A 12,513-nucleotide genomic window follows, 5' to 3' on the forward strand; every position below is an offset into this window, starting at 1 on the left:
CCCGGGGCTGCCGGAGGGTCCCCGCTGCCGTGGGGGGGCCGGGGGCTGCGGGAGGAGACCCCCGGCTGCGGGACCCCCGCGGCGCCGCCGGGCGCGGGGGATCCCCCCGAGGTGCCCGGTGCGGCCGCGGTGTCCCCGGTGCTTCCCGCTGCACGTGTCCGCCGTGCCGTGCCGTGCCGTGCCGTGCCGTGCCGTGCCGTGCCGTGCCGTGCCGTGCCCGCCCCGGGGCCGTGCCGAGGCGCGGCGGGCGCGGGGTCCCGGGGGGCTCGGGGATGGTGGGGGGCTCCGGCAGCGACACCCCGGGAGGCGACGAGCGGCGGGCCGAGATGCCGTGCCGTGCCGTGCCGTGCCGTGCCGTGCCGTGCCGTGCCGTGCCGTGCCGCGGGGCTGGGGGGCCGCTGACAGGGGAGCCGGTAGCGGTGGCCGGGGGGTGCGGGGGGTGCGGGGTGCCAGCCCTGGCCCCTCACCGGCGGCATCCCGGTGCCCCGGGGCCAAGTGCCGGGCCGGGGCCGAGCGTGCCCGCGGGCAGCTGGCGTGGGGTGGCACCGCTGTGCCACCAAGGGGACGGGGCTTCCCCGGGGGCTCCCCGGGCTGCTGAGGGAAGGGGCCGGGGGGAGTCCCCTGGCCGGCACTGGGCTGTGCCTGGGGTACAGCGTGCACCCCATACCCCCCCCAGTTTGGACACTGTGCACCCATCACCCTGTACCCACACTCTGCACCCCACAGCATGGACACTGCACCCCGCAGCATGGACACTGTACCCCACACCCTGCACCCTGTGCCTTGCACCCTGAACCCACAGCTGCACCCCACACCATGGACACTGCACCCATCACCCTGTGCCCACACCCTGCACCCCACAGCATGGACACCATGCCCCACAGCTGCACCCCTCTGGGCTCCCCACGCCTCACACCGCGCCCCCTGTGCCCCACACCGGCCCTCTCCATCCCGGGGGAGCCTGCTCCATCCTGGGAGAGCCCAGCCCATCCCGGGGTGGCCCGCTCCATCCCGGGGGAGCCTGGCCCGTCCCGGGGGAGCCCGGCCCGTCCCGGGGGAGCCCTCTCCATCCCGGGGGAGCCCTCTCCATCCCGGGGGAGCCTGCTCCATCCTGGGAGAGCCCAGCCCATCCCGGGGTGGCCCGCTCCATCCCGGGGGAGCCTGGCCCGTCCCGGGGGAGCCCGGCCCGTCCCGGGGGAGCCCTCTCCATCCCGGGGGAGCCCTCTCCATCCCGGGGGAGCCTGCTCCATCCTGGGAGAGCCCAGCCCATCCCGGGGTGGCCCGCTCCATCCCGGGGGAGCCTGGCCCGTCCCGGGGGAGCCCGGCCCGTCCCGGGGGAGCCCTCTCCATCCCGGGGGAGCCCTCTCCATCCCGGGGGAGCCTGCTCCATCCTGGGAGAGCCCAGCCCATCCCGGGGTGGCCCGCTCCATCCCGGGGGAGCCTGGCCCGTCCCGGGGGAGCCCGGCCCGTCCCGGGGGAGCCCTCTCCATCCCGGGGGAGCCTGCTCCATCCTGGGAGAGCCCAGCCCATCCCGGGGTGGCCCGCTCCATCCCGGGGGAGCCTGGCCCGTCCCGGGGGAGCCCGGCCCGTCCCGGGGGAGCCCTCTCCATCCCGGGGGAGCCCGGCCCATCCCGGGGAGCCCGCTCCATCCCGGGGGAGCCCGGCCCGGGGGCTCCGGGGCTCGGCTCCTTCCCGGCCAGCAGGAGAAGGGGGTGCGGGGCCCCCCGTGCCACCCCCGTGCGGGAGAGGCCTGAGCCGCCGGCGGGATTAGCGCGGATTGAGCTATTCCTAGCGCTGGGGACAGAGACCTGCTGTCACCTCCCGGCTGCAAGGCGGCTGGCAGGGTGGGGGTGTCCCCAGGAGGGGTGTATCCCTCAGGATGGGGGATGTCCTGGCCCCAGAGCGTGTGCTGGGTTCATGCCCTGTGCCGGGCGGGACACATGGTGGCCTGTAACCCTCGTGCCAGCCCTGCTCCCCATTTGGGGGGTCCCGCCTGTTCCGGGGGTCCCTGCAGCTCCTCTATGTGTGACACCAGGCTCAGCAGGGACACCCCGGCCAAGTGCTGGGCCAGGGTGGCTGCTCCCAGTGCCAGGGCTGGCAAAGCCGTGGCTCTTCCTGCGGGGGAGTGTCCAGCAGCGCGGGGCAGGGCTGGGCAAGGCGTGGGCACCGGGGCTGCGGCCAGCTGGACACGGTCCCACTGCGGGCACGGCCAGGCCGGGGTCAGCCCAGGTCCTGCTGGCCGCCGGGGTCACGCTGTTCTCGCACGCTGCTGCTCCCCGTCCTCTGGCCTTTGCTGCCAGCGGCCCGAGGGGACAGCTGTTCCCTGGGATGTGCCCGTGTGTCCTTTGGGATGTGCCCGTGTGTCCCTTGGGATGTGCCCAGTGTGTCCCCTGGGATGTGCCCAGTGTGTCCCTTGGGATGTGGCCCTGTGTTCCCTGGGATGTGCCCGTGTGTCCCCTGGGATGTGGCCCTGTGTCCCTTGGGATGTGGCCCAAGTGTTCCCTGGGATGTGCCCGTGTGCCCCCTGGGATGTGCCCAGTGTGTCCCCTGGGATGTGGCCCTATGTCCCTTGGGATGTGCCCAAGTGTTCCCTGGGATGTGGCCGTGTGTCCCCTGGGATGTGGCCCTGTGTCCCTTGGGATGTGGCCCTGTGTCCCTTGGGATGTGGCCCTGTGTCCCTTGGGATGTGGCCCTGTGTCCCTTGGGATGTGGCCCTGTGTCCCTTGGGATGTGGCCCTGTGTCCCTTGGGATGTGGCCCTGTGTCCCTTGGGATGTGGCCCTGTGTCCCTTGGGATGTGGCCCTGTGTCCCTTGGGATGTGGCCCTGTGTCCCTTGGGATGTGGCCCTGTGTCCCTTGGGATGTGGCCCTGTGTCCCTTGGGATGTGGCCCTGTGTCCCTTGGGATGTGGCCCTGTGTCCCTTGGGATGTGGCCCTGTGTCCCTTGGGATGTGGCCCTGTGTCCCTTGGGATGTGGCCCTGTGTCCCCTGGGATGTGACCAGCACGTCCTTGGCACAGCTGGGGGCACGGGTACCCCGGGGGCGGGTCAGTCTGCCGGGTGCTGTCCCGGGCTGACCCCGCGGGATGCGGCGTCGCCTCCCCCGCGGCCACGCGCCGAGGTCACCGTGCCGAGGTCACCTGCCCAGGTCACCGTGCCCAGATCACCGTGCCGAGGTCACCGTGGCCAGGTCACCGTGCCGAGGTCACTGTGCCCAGGTCACCGTGCCGAGGTCACCGTGCCCAGGTCACCCTGCCCAGGTCACCGTGCCGAGGTCACCGTGCCGAGGGCGGCCGCTGCCCGCGGGGCCGGCGGGGCCGAGCCTCCCCCGGTGCCTCCGGCACGGCAGAGCGGGCCGGTGCCGGTGGCTCCCGGCGGGGCCGAGCCCCGCTCCCAGCCGGGGCAGGTCTGCGCAGCCGGGTCCCCCGGGGCAGCGGGCCGGGCTGTGCTGGCGGTGCCCGGGGCTGTGCTGGCAGTGCCCAGAGTGGGTCTGGCAGTGCCTGGAGTGGGTCTGGCAGTGCCCGGGGCAGTGCTGGCAGTGCCCGTAGCAGGGTGGCAGTGCCCAGGGCAGGGCTGGCGGTGCCCGGGGCTGTGCTGGCGGTGCCCGTAGCAGGGTGGCAGTGCCCGGGGCAGGGTGGCAGTGCCCGGGGCTGTGCCGGCGGTGCCCGGAGCAGGGTGGCAGTGCCCAGAGCAGGGTGGCAGTGCCCGTAGCAGGGTGGCAGTGCCCGGGGCTGTGCTGGCAGTGCCCGGGGCAGGGCTGGCAGTGCCTGGAGTGGGTCTGGCAGTGCCCGGAGCTGTGCCGACGGTGCCCGGGGCAGGGCTGGCGGTGCCTGGGGCTGTACTGGCGGTGCCCGGAGCAGGGTGGCAGTGCCCGGGGTAGGGCTGGCAATGCCCGTAGCAGGGTGGCAGTGCCCGGGGCAGGGTGGCAGTGCCCGTAGCAGGGTGGCAGTGCCCGTAGCAGGCTGGCGGCGCAGCCAGCACTGCGTCATGCCGCAGCTCACCCCGCCGCGCTCGGCCGCCGTTCCCTCCGGGCTGTTGCTTGGCAGCGGAGCAGGAGCGGCCCCGGGGACGTGCGGCGGAGCCCCGCGCTCCGGGGAAGGGCGCGGGGTGAGCGATGGGCGATGACTCAGCTCCCGGCGGGATGCGGCGGCGAGGGGCTGCGGCACCGGCCCCTGCCGGGCTGGGGGCACAGAGCCCCCCCGGAGCCTCTGCCAGCCCTGCTGCTGCCAGGGCTGCACCCCCACTCCTGCCCTGCTCTTGGGGTGCTGGCTGTGCCCCCGGGAGGGCTCCTGATAGGTGCTGGGGGCATCTCCCTGGTTCCACAGTAGGGACCCCCCACCGTGGCAGCCCTCGAGCCAGCTCTGTACTTCCAGCTTTTCACCCTGGAGCCCCCCTGGCCTCTCTGGGACCACTGGGTGCTCCCCAGCTGCATCCCCTCCCGGCCAGGGGAGGCCTGGCTACCACCTGGTGCACATGACACCCCCAAATCTTTCATGTGCATCCACTAGATGCTGCCAGGGCCTGGATGAGTTGAACTGTGGTGAGGGACAGCTGGCTGGGGCAGTGCCAGCAGCCAGCCAGGGGCAAAGGGACAGGTGCCAGGGTCTCCCTGGGGCTGGCCTGCACCCCTGGGTGCTGGCCTGGCCTTGCAGCACAGCAAGGCACAGGGGCCCTGTGGGGCAGAGACCCCCAGAGTCCCCTCAGGGACTTTGCACCAGGATGCTGCTGGATCTGGGATCCTGACATCGTCCTTGGGCCTGTCCCAAAACTTGCCAGCAGGATGCTGTGGGGAGTGGGTCCCTACCCTGGCAGAGCCCCTGCGTGCTGTGCTGTCTCCTGTGCTCATTCAGCACTGGCAGTGCCAGCAGGTGCCAGGGCTGGGGGTCCCCGCATGGGGCTTGGGGGTCCTTGCAGGGCTGGGGGGGTCTGTGCAGGGGCTGGAGGCTGCCCAGCCCCACAGGCAGGCGAGCAGGGCTGGGACAAGCACGGTTCTGGAGGGACACCATGGGCTGGGGACAGACCTACACTGGCTCCCGTGCATCCCACGGGCACCGAGGCAGGCAGGGCAGGCAGGCAGCAGCGGGCACGGGGCGTGCAGCTGAGCCTGGGGGGGTGGCACAGAGGAGCTGCTTTGGGGACCGTGGCTGGGCCACCATGGCAGTGGGGCACCAGAGCCATGGGATACCACAGCCATGGGCACCACGGCCATGGGCACTACAGCCATGGGGCACTACGGCCATGGGGCACTACGGCCATGGGCACCACTGCCATGGGTACCAGAGCCATGGGGCACCGCAGCCATGGGCACTACAGCCATGGGACAGCAGAGCCATGGGGCACCACAGCCATGGGGCACCAGAGCCATGGGGCACCAGAGCCATGGGGCACCAGAGCCATGGGCACTACAGCCATGGGACCGCAGAGCCATGGGGCACCACAGCCATGGGGTACCACTGCCATGGGCACCAGAGCCGTGGGCACTAGCGCCATGGGGCACCAGAGCCATGGGCACTACAGCCATGGGACCGCAGAGCCATGGGGCACCACAGCCATGGGGTACCACTGCCATGGGCACCAGAGCCGTGGGCACTAGCGCCATGGGGCACCAGAGCCATGGGCACTACAGCCATGGGACCGCAGAGCCATGGGGCACCACAGCCATGGGCACTACAGCCATGGGATACCAGAGCCATGGTCACTACAGCCATGGGATACCAGAGCCATGGTCACCAGAGCCATGGGCACCACAGCCATGGGGCACCACGGCCATGGGGTACCACAGCCATGGGGCACCACAGCCATGGGGTACCACTGCCATGGGTACCAGAGCCGTGGGCACTAGAGCCATGGGTACCAGAGCCATGGGCACCACAGCCATGGGTACCAGAGCCATGGGCACCACAGCCATGGGGCACCAGAGCCATGGGCACTACAGCCATGGGGCACCAGAGCCATGGGCACTACAGCCATGGCACCAGAGCCATGGGGCACTACGGCCATGGGTACTAGAGCCATGGGGCACCAGAGCCATGAGCACCACAGCCATGGGGCACTACAGCCATGGGGCACTACGGCCATGGGGCACCACAGCCATGGGGCACCACGGTCATGGGGCACCAGAGCCATGGGCACCACAGCCATGGGCACTAGAGCCATGGGGCACTACAGCCATGGGCAGCAGAGCCATGGGGCACCAGAACCATGGGGCTCCAGAGCCATGGGCACCACAGCCATGGGGCACCAGAGCCATGGGCACCAGAGCCATGGGGCACCAGAACCGTGGGGCCGAGGGGCACAGTGTGTCCCAGTGCCACGGGATCTCGGTGCTGGGCCCCAGGGGTGTTGCAGCCGCATCCTTGGCGCGGCTGCCCCGGCGCAGGGGCGCAGGCAGGAATGTGGCAGCGCTGGCGCCCGCGGCGCGGGGCTGCACGGCTGCAGCTGCCTGCCGGCGCTGTCTGGCTGCCAGCCCCATCCCCTCCCTGGCCTCTCCCTCAGCAGCCCCCCACCGGCCTCTCCTCCTTCCCCCGCTCCCCCTCCGTGGCCTCTTCCTGCTTGGCTGCTGCCGCCGGGATCTTCTGGGGCTCAGGTGAAAGCGACCCCGCGCCGTGCCGGGGCCTCGCGCCCCCCTTGCCCGCCGTGTCCCCCCCGGTTGCCCGGCACCGGGGCCCCGGCACGGGAGTAGGTTCGTTTCCCGGGGCCGCGTTCCTGCCGCGCCGCCATGCTGGCACGTGCGTGCTGCCAGCGCCGGGGCCGGGCCGCCGCACCAGGGCCGGGGCAATGCCAGCTGCTCCGGGGCACAGCGGGGTCCCCAAAGCGGCCAGCTGCCCGCTCCGGGGGTGCCCAGCTCCTGCTGCTGGCCTCGTCCCCAGGGAGCCTCATGGCTGCTCTGAGGTGTCCGTGGCTGCGTTCCGTGGGGCAGGGTTTGGTGGGTGGCATGGTGGCACAGGGCAGGAGGGTCACCCGCTGAGGCTCCCGGGCCACGCCGGTGCCGCAGCCCAAGCGTGGCAGGAGCCACTGTCACCCTTCCACGTGTCCTGGTGCTGCTGGCCCGGCGATGCCACAATGGTCCCAGCTGGCCGGGCAGGCGCCTGTCCCCCGGTGGTGACCGTGGTGGAGCAGAGCTGTGCCCAGTTCAGGCTGCCCAGGAGCAGAGCTGTGCCCAGTTCAGGCTGCCCAGGAGCAGAGCCGTGCCCAGCCCAGGAGATGAGCCGTGCCCAGCCCAGGAGCAGAGCTGTGTCCAGCTCAGGCTGCCCAGGAGCAGAGCCATGCCCAGCCCAGGAGATGAGCCGTGCCCAGCCCAGGATGCCCAGGAGCAGAGCTGTGCCCAGCCCAGGAGCAGAGCCATGCCCAGCCCGGGCTGCTCAGGAGCAGAGCCGTGCCCAGTTCAGGCTGCCCAGGAGCAGAGCTGTGCCCAGCTCAGGCTGCGAGCAGGTTCGTTTCCCGGGGCCGCGTTCCTGCCGCGCCGCCATGCTGGCACGTGCGTGCTGCCAGCGCCGGGGCCGGGCCGCCGCACCAGGGCCGGGGCAATGCCAGCTGCTCCGGGGCACAGCGGGGTCCCCAAAGCGGCCAGCTGCCCGCTCCGGGGGTGCCCAGCTCCTGCTGCTGGCCTCGTCCCCAGGGAGCCTCATGGCTGCCCTGAGGTGTCCGTGGCTGCGTTCCGTGGGGCAGGGTTTGGTGGGTGGCATGGTGGCACAGGGCAGGAGGGTCACCCGCTGAGGCTCCCGGGCCACGCCGGTGCCGCAGCCCAAGCGTGGCAGGAGCCACTGTCACCCTTCCACGTGTCCTGGTGCTGCTGGCCCGGCGATGCCACAATGGTCCCAGCTGGCCGGGCAGGCGCCTGTCCCCCGGTGGTGACCGCGCAGGAGCAGAGCCGTGCCCAGTTCAGGCTGCCCAGGAGCAGAGCTGTGCCCAGCCCAGGAGCAGAGCTGTGCCCAGTTCAGGCTGCCCAGGAGCAGAGCCATGCCCAGCCCAGGAGCAGAGCCGTGCCCAGCCCAGGAGCAGAGCCGTGCCCAGCTCAGGCTGCCCAGGAGCAGAGCTGTGCCCAGTTTAGGCTGCCCAGGAGCAGAGCTGTGCCCAGCTCAGGCTGCCCAGGAGCAGAGCTGTGCCCAGCTCAGGCTGCCCAGAAGCAGAGCCGTGCCCAGTTCAGGCTGCCCAGGAGCAGAGCCATGCCCAGCCCGGGCTGCTCAGGAGCAAGCCCAGGAGCAGAGCCGTGCCCAGCCCAGGAGCAGAGCTGTGCCCAGCCCAGGAGCAGAGCCGTGCCCAGCTCAGGCTGCCCGGTGGCATAACCTCCTCTGTGTCTGCTGGCAGGGGGAAGAGGAGCCCGAGGAGAACCCGAGCAAGGAGGAGAAGCAGGAGCCGGGGACGCCCATGAGGAAAGCCGGGCGGCCCGGGCGGAAGCGCAAGCATGCCCAGGTGAGCCAGCGGGCACCGGGTGGGTGGCAGTGCGCGTCCCCGTGGGGCTGGACTGCCCTGTGGCCACATTGGTGACAGACCTCAGCTCCTGGTGTGTCACAGGCTGGCCTGGCTGCCCCGTGTGCCAGGGTGCTGAGGCAGAGGGGACCCGAGGGCAGCCAGAGGGGCTGTCCCTCCCTCCTGTGCCCGGTGGCACCATCCTGCCCTGTGTGGCTCTGCTCGAGGCCCTGCCGTGCATTTTTTCTCTGCCTGGGGGGCTCTGACCCTGGTCCCCCACCCTGGGGCTGCTGGGCCAGGGGAGCAGAGCCCCCAAGGGCCTCCCCAGCTCCTGCCCACGGGTGATGCCCACCCAGCACCGTGCCCACTGGGGTCAGCTGGCAGTCACGGGGTGCTGGGACAGGGCGCACGGGGCTGAGGACACTCGTGGCTCGTCCATGGTGTGTCCCAGTGTCACTGGGGAGCCATCTCCTTGCAGGGTGGCCTGGTGGCACCTGGCTGGTGCCACGAATTCCGTGTGAGTGGAGGAGCAGGTTCCTCTGATGCTGCAGGCCCAGAGGGAAGGTGGCCTTGGTCTGCAGGCTCACACAGTGTCCCCGGTCCTCATTCCCGCAGGAGGGGACAGAGGGGTGACAAACAGGCCCAGGGTGATGAGTGGGCCAGGGAAACAAGCAGGGCCTGGGGGACAAACAGGGCTGAGGCAGCTCCACCCTTAGAAGGCTGCAAATCCTTTTTGGAAAACTTTCTAGCAAGGGTTCATGATGAGCTGGGACATTTCAGGTCTGAGCTGCCTCTTCCTGGTCCCTGGTCCCTGGTCCCTGATCCCTGCCATGCCTGTCCCTTGTCCCTGTCCCTGATCCCTGCCCTGCCTGTCCCTGATCCCTGCCCTGCCTGTCCCTGGTCCCTGCCCTGCCTGTCCCTGTCCCTGGTCCCTGGCGTGCCTGTCCCTGGTCCCTGGTCCCTGCCATGCCTGTCCCTGTCCGTGTCCCTGGTCCCTGATCCCTGCCCTGCCTGTCCCTGATCCCTGCCATGCCTGTCCCTGTCCCTGATCCCTGCCATGCCTGTTCCCTGTCCCTGTCCCTGATCCCTGCCGTGCCTGTCCCTGGTCCCTGTCCCTGGTCCCTGGTCCGTGCCCCGCCGGTGCCAGGGGCACGGCCCAGCCGGGCAGTGTCACCGGGCCGGGGCAGTGCGGGCTCACGCCGGCGGTGGCCCCGGGCCGGGAGGAACGTGCGGGGCGGGGGAGGCGCTGCTGGAAGAACAATGCTGGCACGGGAGCAAGCGGAGAGCGCCGCGGGAGCAGCCGGGCCCGGGAACCGGGAACGACGGAGGAACGGCAGCAGTGCCAGGGCAGCGGGCACATCCTGCCCGGAGCCGTGCTGGGTGCCCGTCCCTGTGCGCTCCGACACAGCCGCGCTGTGCCACGGCTGGTGCCACGGCTGGTGCCAGAGCTGGTGCCAGTGCTGGAGCCAGAGCTGCTGCTGCTGCTGGTGCTGGTGCCAGAGCTGGTGCCACAGCTGGTGCCACAGCTGGTGCTGGTGCTGGTGCCAGAGCCGGTGCCAGAGCTGGTGCTACAGATAGTGCTGGTGCCACAGATGGTGCCACGGCTGGTGCCAGAGCTGGTGCTGGTGCCAGAGCTGGTGCCAGAGCTGGTGCTACAGATAGTGCTGGTGCCACAGATGGTGCCACGGCTGGTGCCAGAGCTGGTGCTGGTGCCAGAGCTGGTGCCAGAGCTGGTGCTACAGATAGTGCTGGTGCCACAGATGGTGCCAGAGCTGGTGCCGGTGCTGGTGCCAGAGTTGGTGCTGGTGCTGGTGCCTCAGCTGGTGCCAGTGCTGGTGCTGCTGCTGGTGCCAGAGCCGGTGCCAGAGCTGGTGCTACAGATAGTGCTTGGTGCTGGTGCTGGTGCCTGAGCCGGTGCCAGAGCTGGTGCTGGTGCTGGTGCCGGTGCTGGTGCCACAGCTGGTGCTGGTGCCGGTGCTGATGGTGCCAGAGGTGCTGGTGCTGGTGCTGGTGCCGGTGCTGGTGCCACAGCTGGTGCCAGTGCTGGTGCCAGAGCTGGCCCTTTGGCTGGCATCCCCCAGTGCCAGGAGAGCAGAGCTGGCATGTCCAGCCCCAGGCACTGCCAGGGAAGCCCCTGCGGACGTGAGCTACTGAAAATACCCTCCCTGAGGAGAGCCCGCTGTGCCAGGGGCACCGGGGCAGGCTGGGGGGAGCTGGCACATGCCATGGGCACCAGGCTGGCCCTGTGGGTGCCATCTGGGGGTCCCCAGCAGCCGTGCCCAGGTGGGCAGGCAGTGGCCAGAGGGGCCTTGCCCTGTCAGCGGTGTGAGAGGGCACAGGGTGCCAGAGGGGGAGCTGGCAGGGCAGGGGGCTGGCTGGCACGGGTGTCACGGTGTGGGCGAGCTGTGCCAGGATGTGCCAGGCTGTCCTGTGGTGCGCCGTGCCGTGCTGAGCCATGCTGTGCCATGCTGAGCCATGCTGTGCCATGCCGTGGCTCCAGGGCCAGCATCCCCAGTGCCAGCTGCGCCTGGCAGAGGGACACCCCGCAGCAGGGTGGTGCCACGGGTGACAGGGCCACCTTCCCCGGGCCGGGGTGGGCACAGGAGTCCCCAAGTGCCACCCTCCGCCATCCCCCTCGGGAGTGTCCCCAGTGTCACCCCGTGTCCCGGGCAGGGCACGGCCGTGCAGAGCAGCCTCCCTGGTGGGGAATCCTCGGGAGTGTCCCCAGTGTCACCCCAGTGTCCTGGGCAGGGCACGGCCGTGCAGAGCAGCCTCCCTGGCAGGGAATCCTCAGGAGTGTCCCCAGTGTCACCCCATGTCCCGGGCCGGGCATGGCCGTGCAGAGCAGCCTCCCTGGTGGGGAATCCTCGGGAGTGTCCCCAGTGTCACCCCGTGTCCGGCAGGGCAGGGGCCGTGCAGAGCAGCCTCCCTGGTGGGGAATCCTCGGGAGTGTCCCCAGTGTCACCCCGTGTCCCAGGCATGGCCATGCAGAGCAGCCTCCCTGGTGGGGAATCCTCGGGAGTGTCCCCAGTGTCACCCCGTGTCCGGCAGGGCAGGGGCCGTGCAGAGCAGCCTCCCTGGTGGGGAATCCTCGGGAGTGTCCCCAGTGTCACCCCGTGTCCCAGGCATGGCCATGCAGAGCAGCCTCCCTGGTGGGGAATCCTCGGGAGTGTCCCCAGTGTCACCCCATGTCCCAGGCCGGGCAGGGGCCGTGCAGAGCAGCCTCCCTGGTGGGGAATCCTCGGGAGTGTCCCCAGTGTCACCCCGGGTCCCAGGCAGGGCACTGGCTGCAGAGCAGCCTCCCTGGTGGGGAATCCTCGGGAGTGTCCCCAGTGTCACCCCGTGTCCCGGGCCGGGCATGGCCGTGCAGAGCAGCCTCCCTGGTGGGGAATCCCCCTCGGGAATGTCCCCAGTGTCACCCCGTGTCCCGGGCCGGGCATGGCCGTGCAGAGCAGCCTCCCTGGTGGGGAATCCCCCCGGGAGTGTCCCCAGTGTCACCCCGTGTCCCGGGCCGGGCATGGCCGTGCAGAGCAGCCTCCCTGTCCGGCTCAGCCCAGGGGAGGGAGCAGGAGAAAGGCAGAGCTGGTTCCAGGCCCGGCGGCCGCAGGAAGCCCGGCTGGGTGGGCAGGAAGGCTCCGGGAAGGGGACAGGCGGCGGGGTGGCTCCTGCTGGCCCCGTGTCCCCCGCGCCTCCCCGGGCGGTGTGGGTGGCAGCAGCGGGGGCTGGGCTCCGCTCCTGGCCAGGTAGGTGCCAGGGGTGCCAGGCTGTGCCAGGGCAGCTGTGCAGGGCTGGCAGGGGCTGTTGGCAGGGTGGGACGGATGGGGCCGTGCAGGGTGTGTGGTGCTGGGTGGGCCACGTGTCCCTGTCCTGGCAGGATGTCACACGAGGGGACACATGAGCATGCCAGGACCCTCCTGCCCGGCACGGCTCCTTGGCAGCGCCAAGGGGAGCCTGTGCCACGCGTGCCCAGCGCCCCACACCAGGGCTGAGCCCCCTGGGCTGGCCCAGCGAGGGGCTGGGCTGAGCTGCTGCAGCCCCCCTGAGCCCCCAGAGCCCCCCTGAGCCTTCCTGAACCCCCCCAGCCCCTAGTGCTGGTGCCACAGATG

The 12,513-nt window shown here is 71.1% G+C and overlaps 2 protein-coding genes across 2 annotated transcripts in view; one reads left to right on the forward strand and one right to left on the reverse strand.

Moving 5' to 3' along the window:
• LOC121337544 (translation initiation factor IF-2-like) overlaps positions 1-675 on the reverse strand; it is a 5,105-nt gene extending 4,430 nt beyond the window's left edge. The window contains exon 1 of the mRNA XM_041407682.1: positions 1-675. Within this exon, the coding sequence (XP_041263616.1) occupies positions 1-665 (665 nt within the window). The 5' untranslated portion in view covers positions 666-675.
• A 3,310-nt stretch (positions 676-3,985) lies between these two features.
• The window catches only part of LOC121337546 (DNA (cytosine-5)-methyltransferase 3A-like), a 21,082-nt gene continuing 12,554 nt past the window's right edge, over positions 3,986-12,513 (forward strand). The window contains exons 1-3 of the mRNA XM_041407683.1: positions 3,986-4,105; positions 6,494-6,676; positions 8,306-8,410. Of these exons, the coding sequence (XP_041263617.1) occupies positions 3,986-4,105; positions 6,494-6,676; positions 8,306-8,410 (408 nt within the window). The remainder of the gene's footprint in view (positions 4,106-6,493; positions 6,677-8,305; positions 8,411-12,513) is intronic.

The sequence above is a fragment of the Onychostruthus taczanowskii genome, unplaced genomic scaffold (genome assembly GCF_017590055.1).
Source record: "Onychostruthus taczanowskii isolate IOZ18803 unplaced genomic scaffold, ASM1759005v1 scaffold277, whole genome shotgun sequence".
NCBI classification, from domain to species: domain Eukaryota; kingdom Metazoa; phylum Chordata; class Aves; order Passeriformes; family Passeridae; genus Onychostruthus; species Onychostruthus taczanowskii.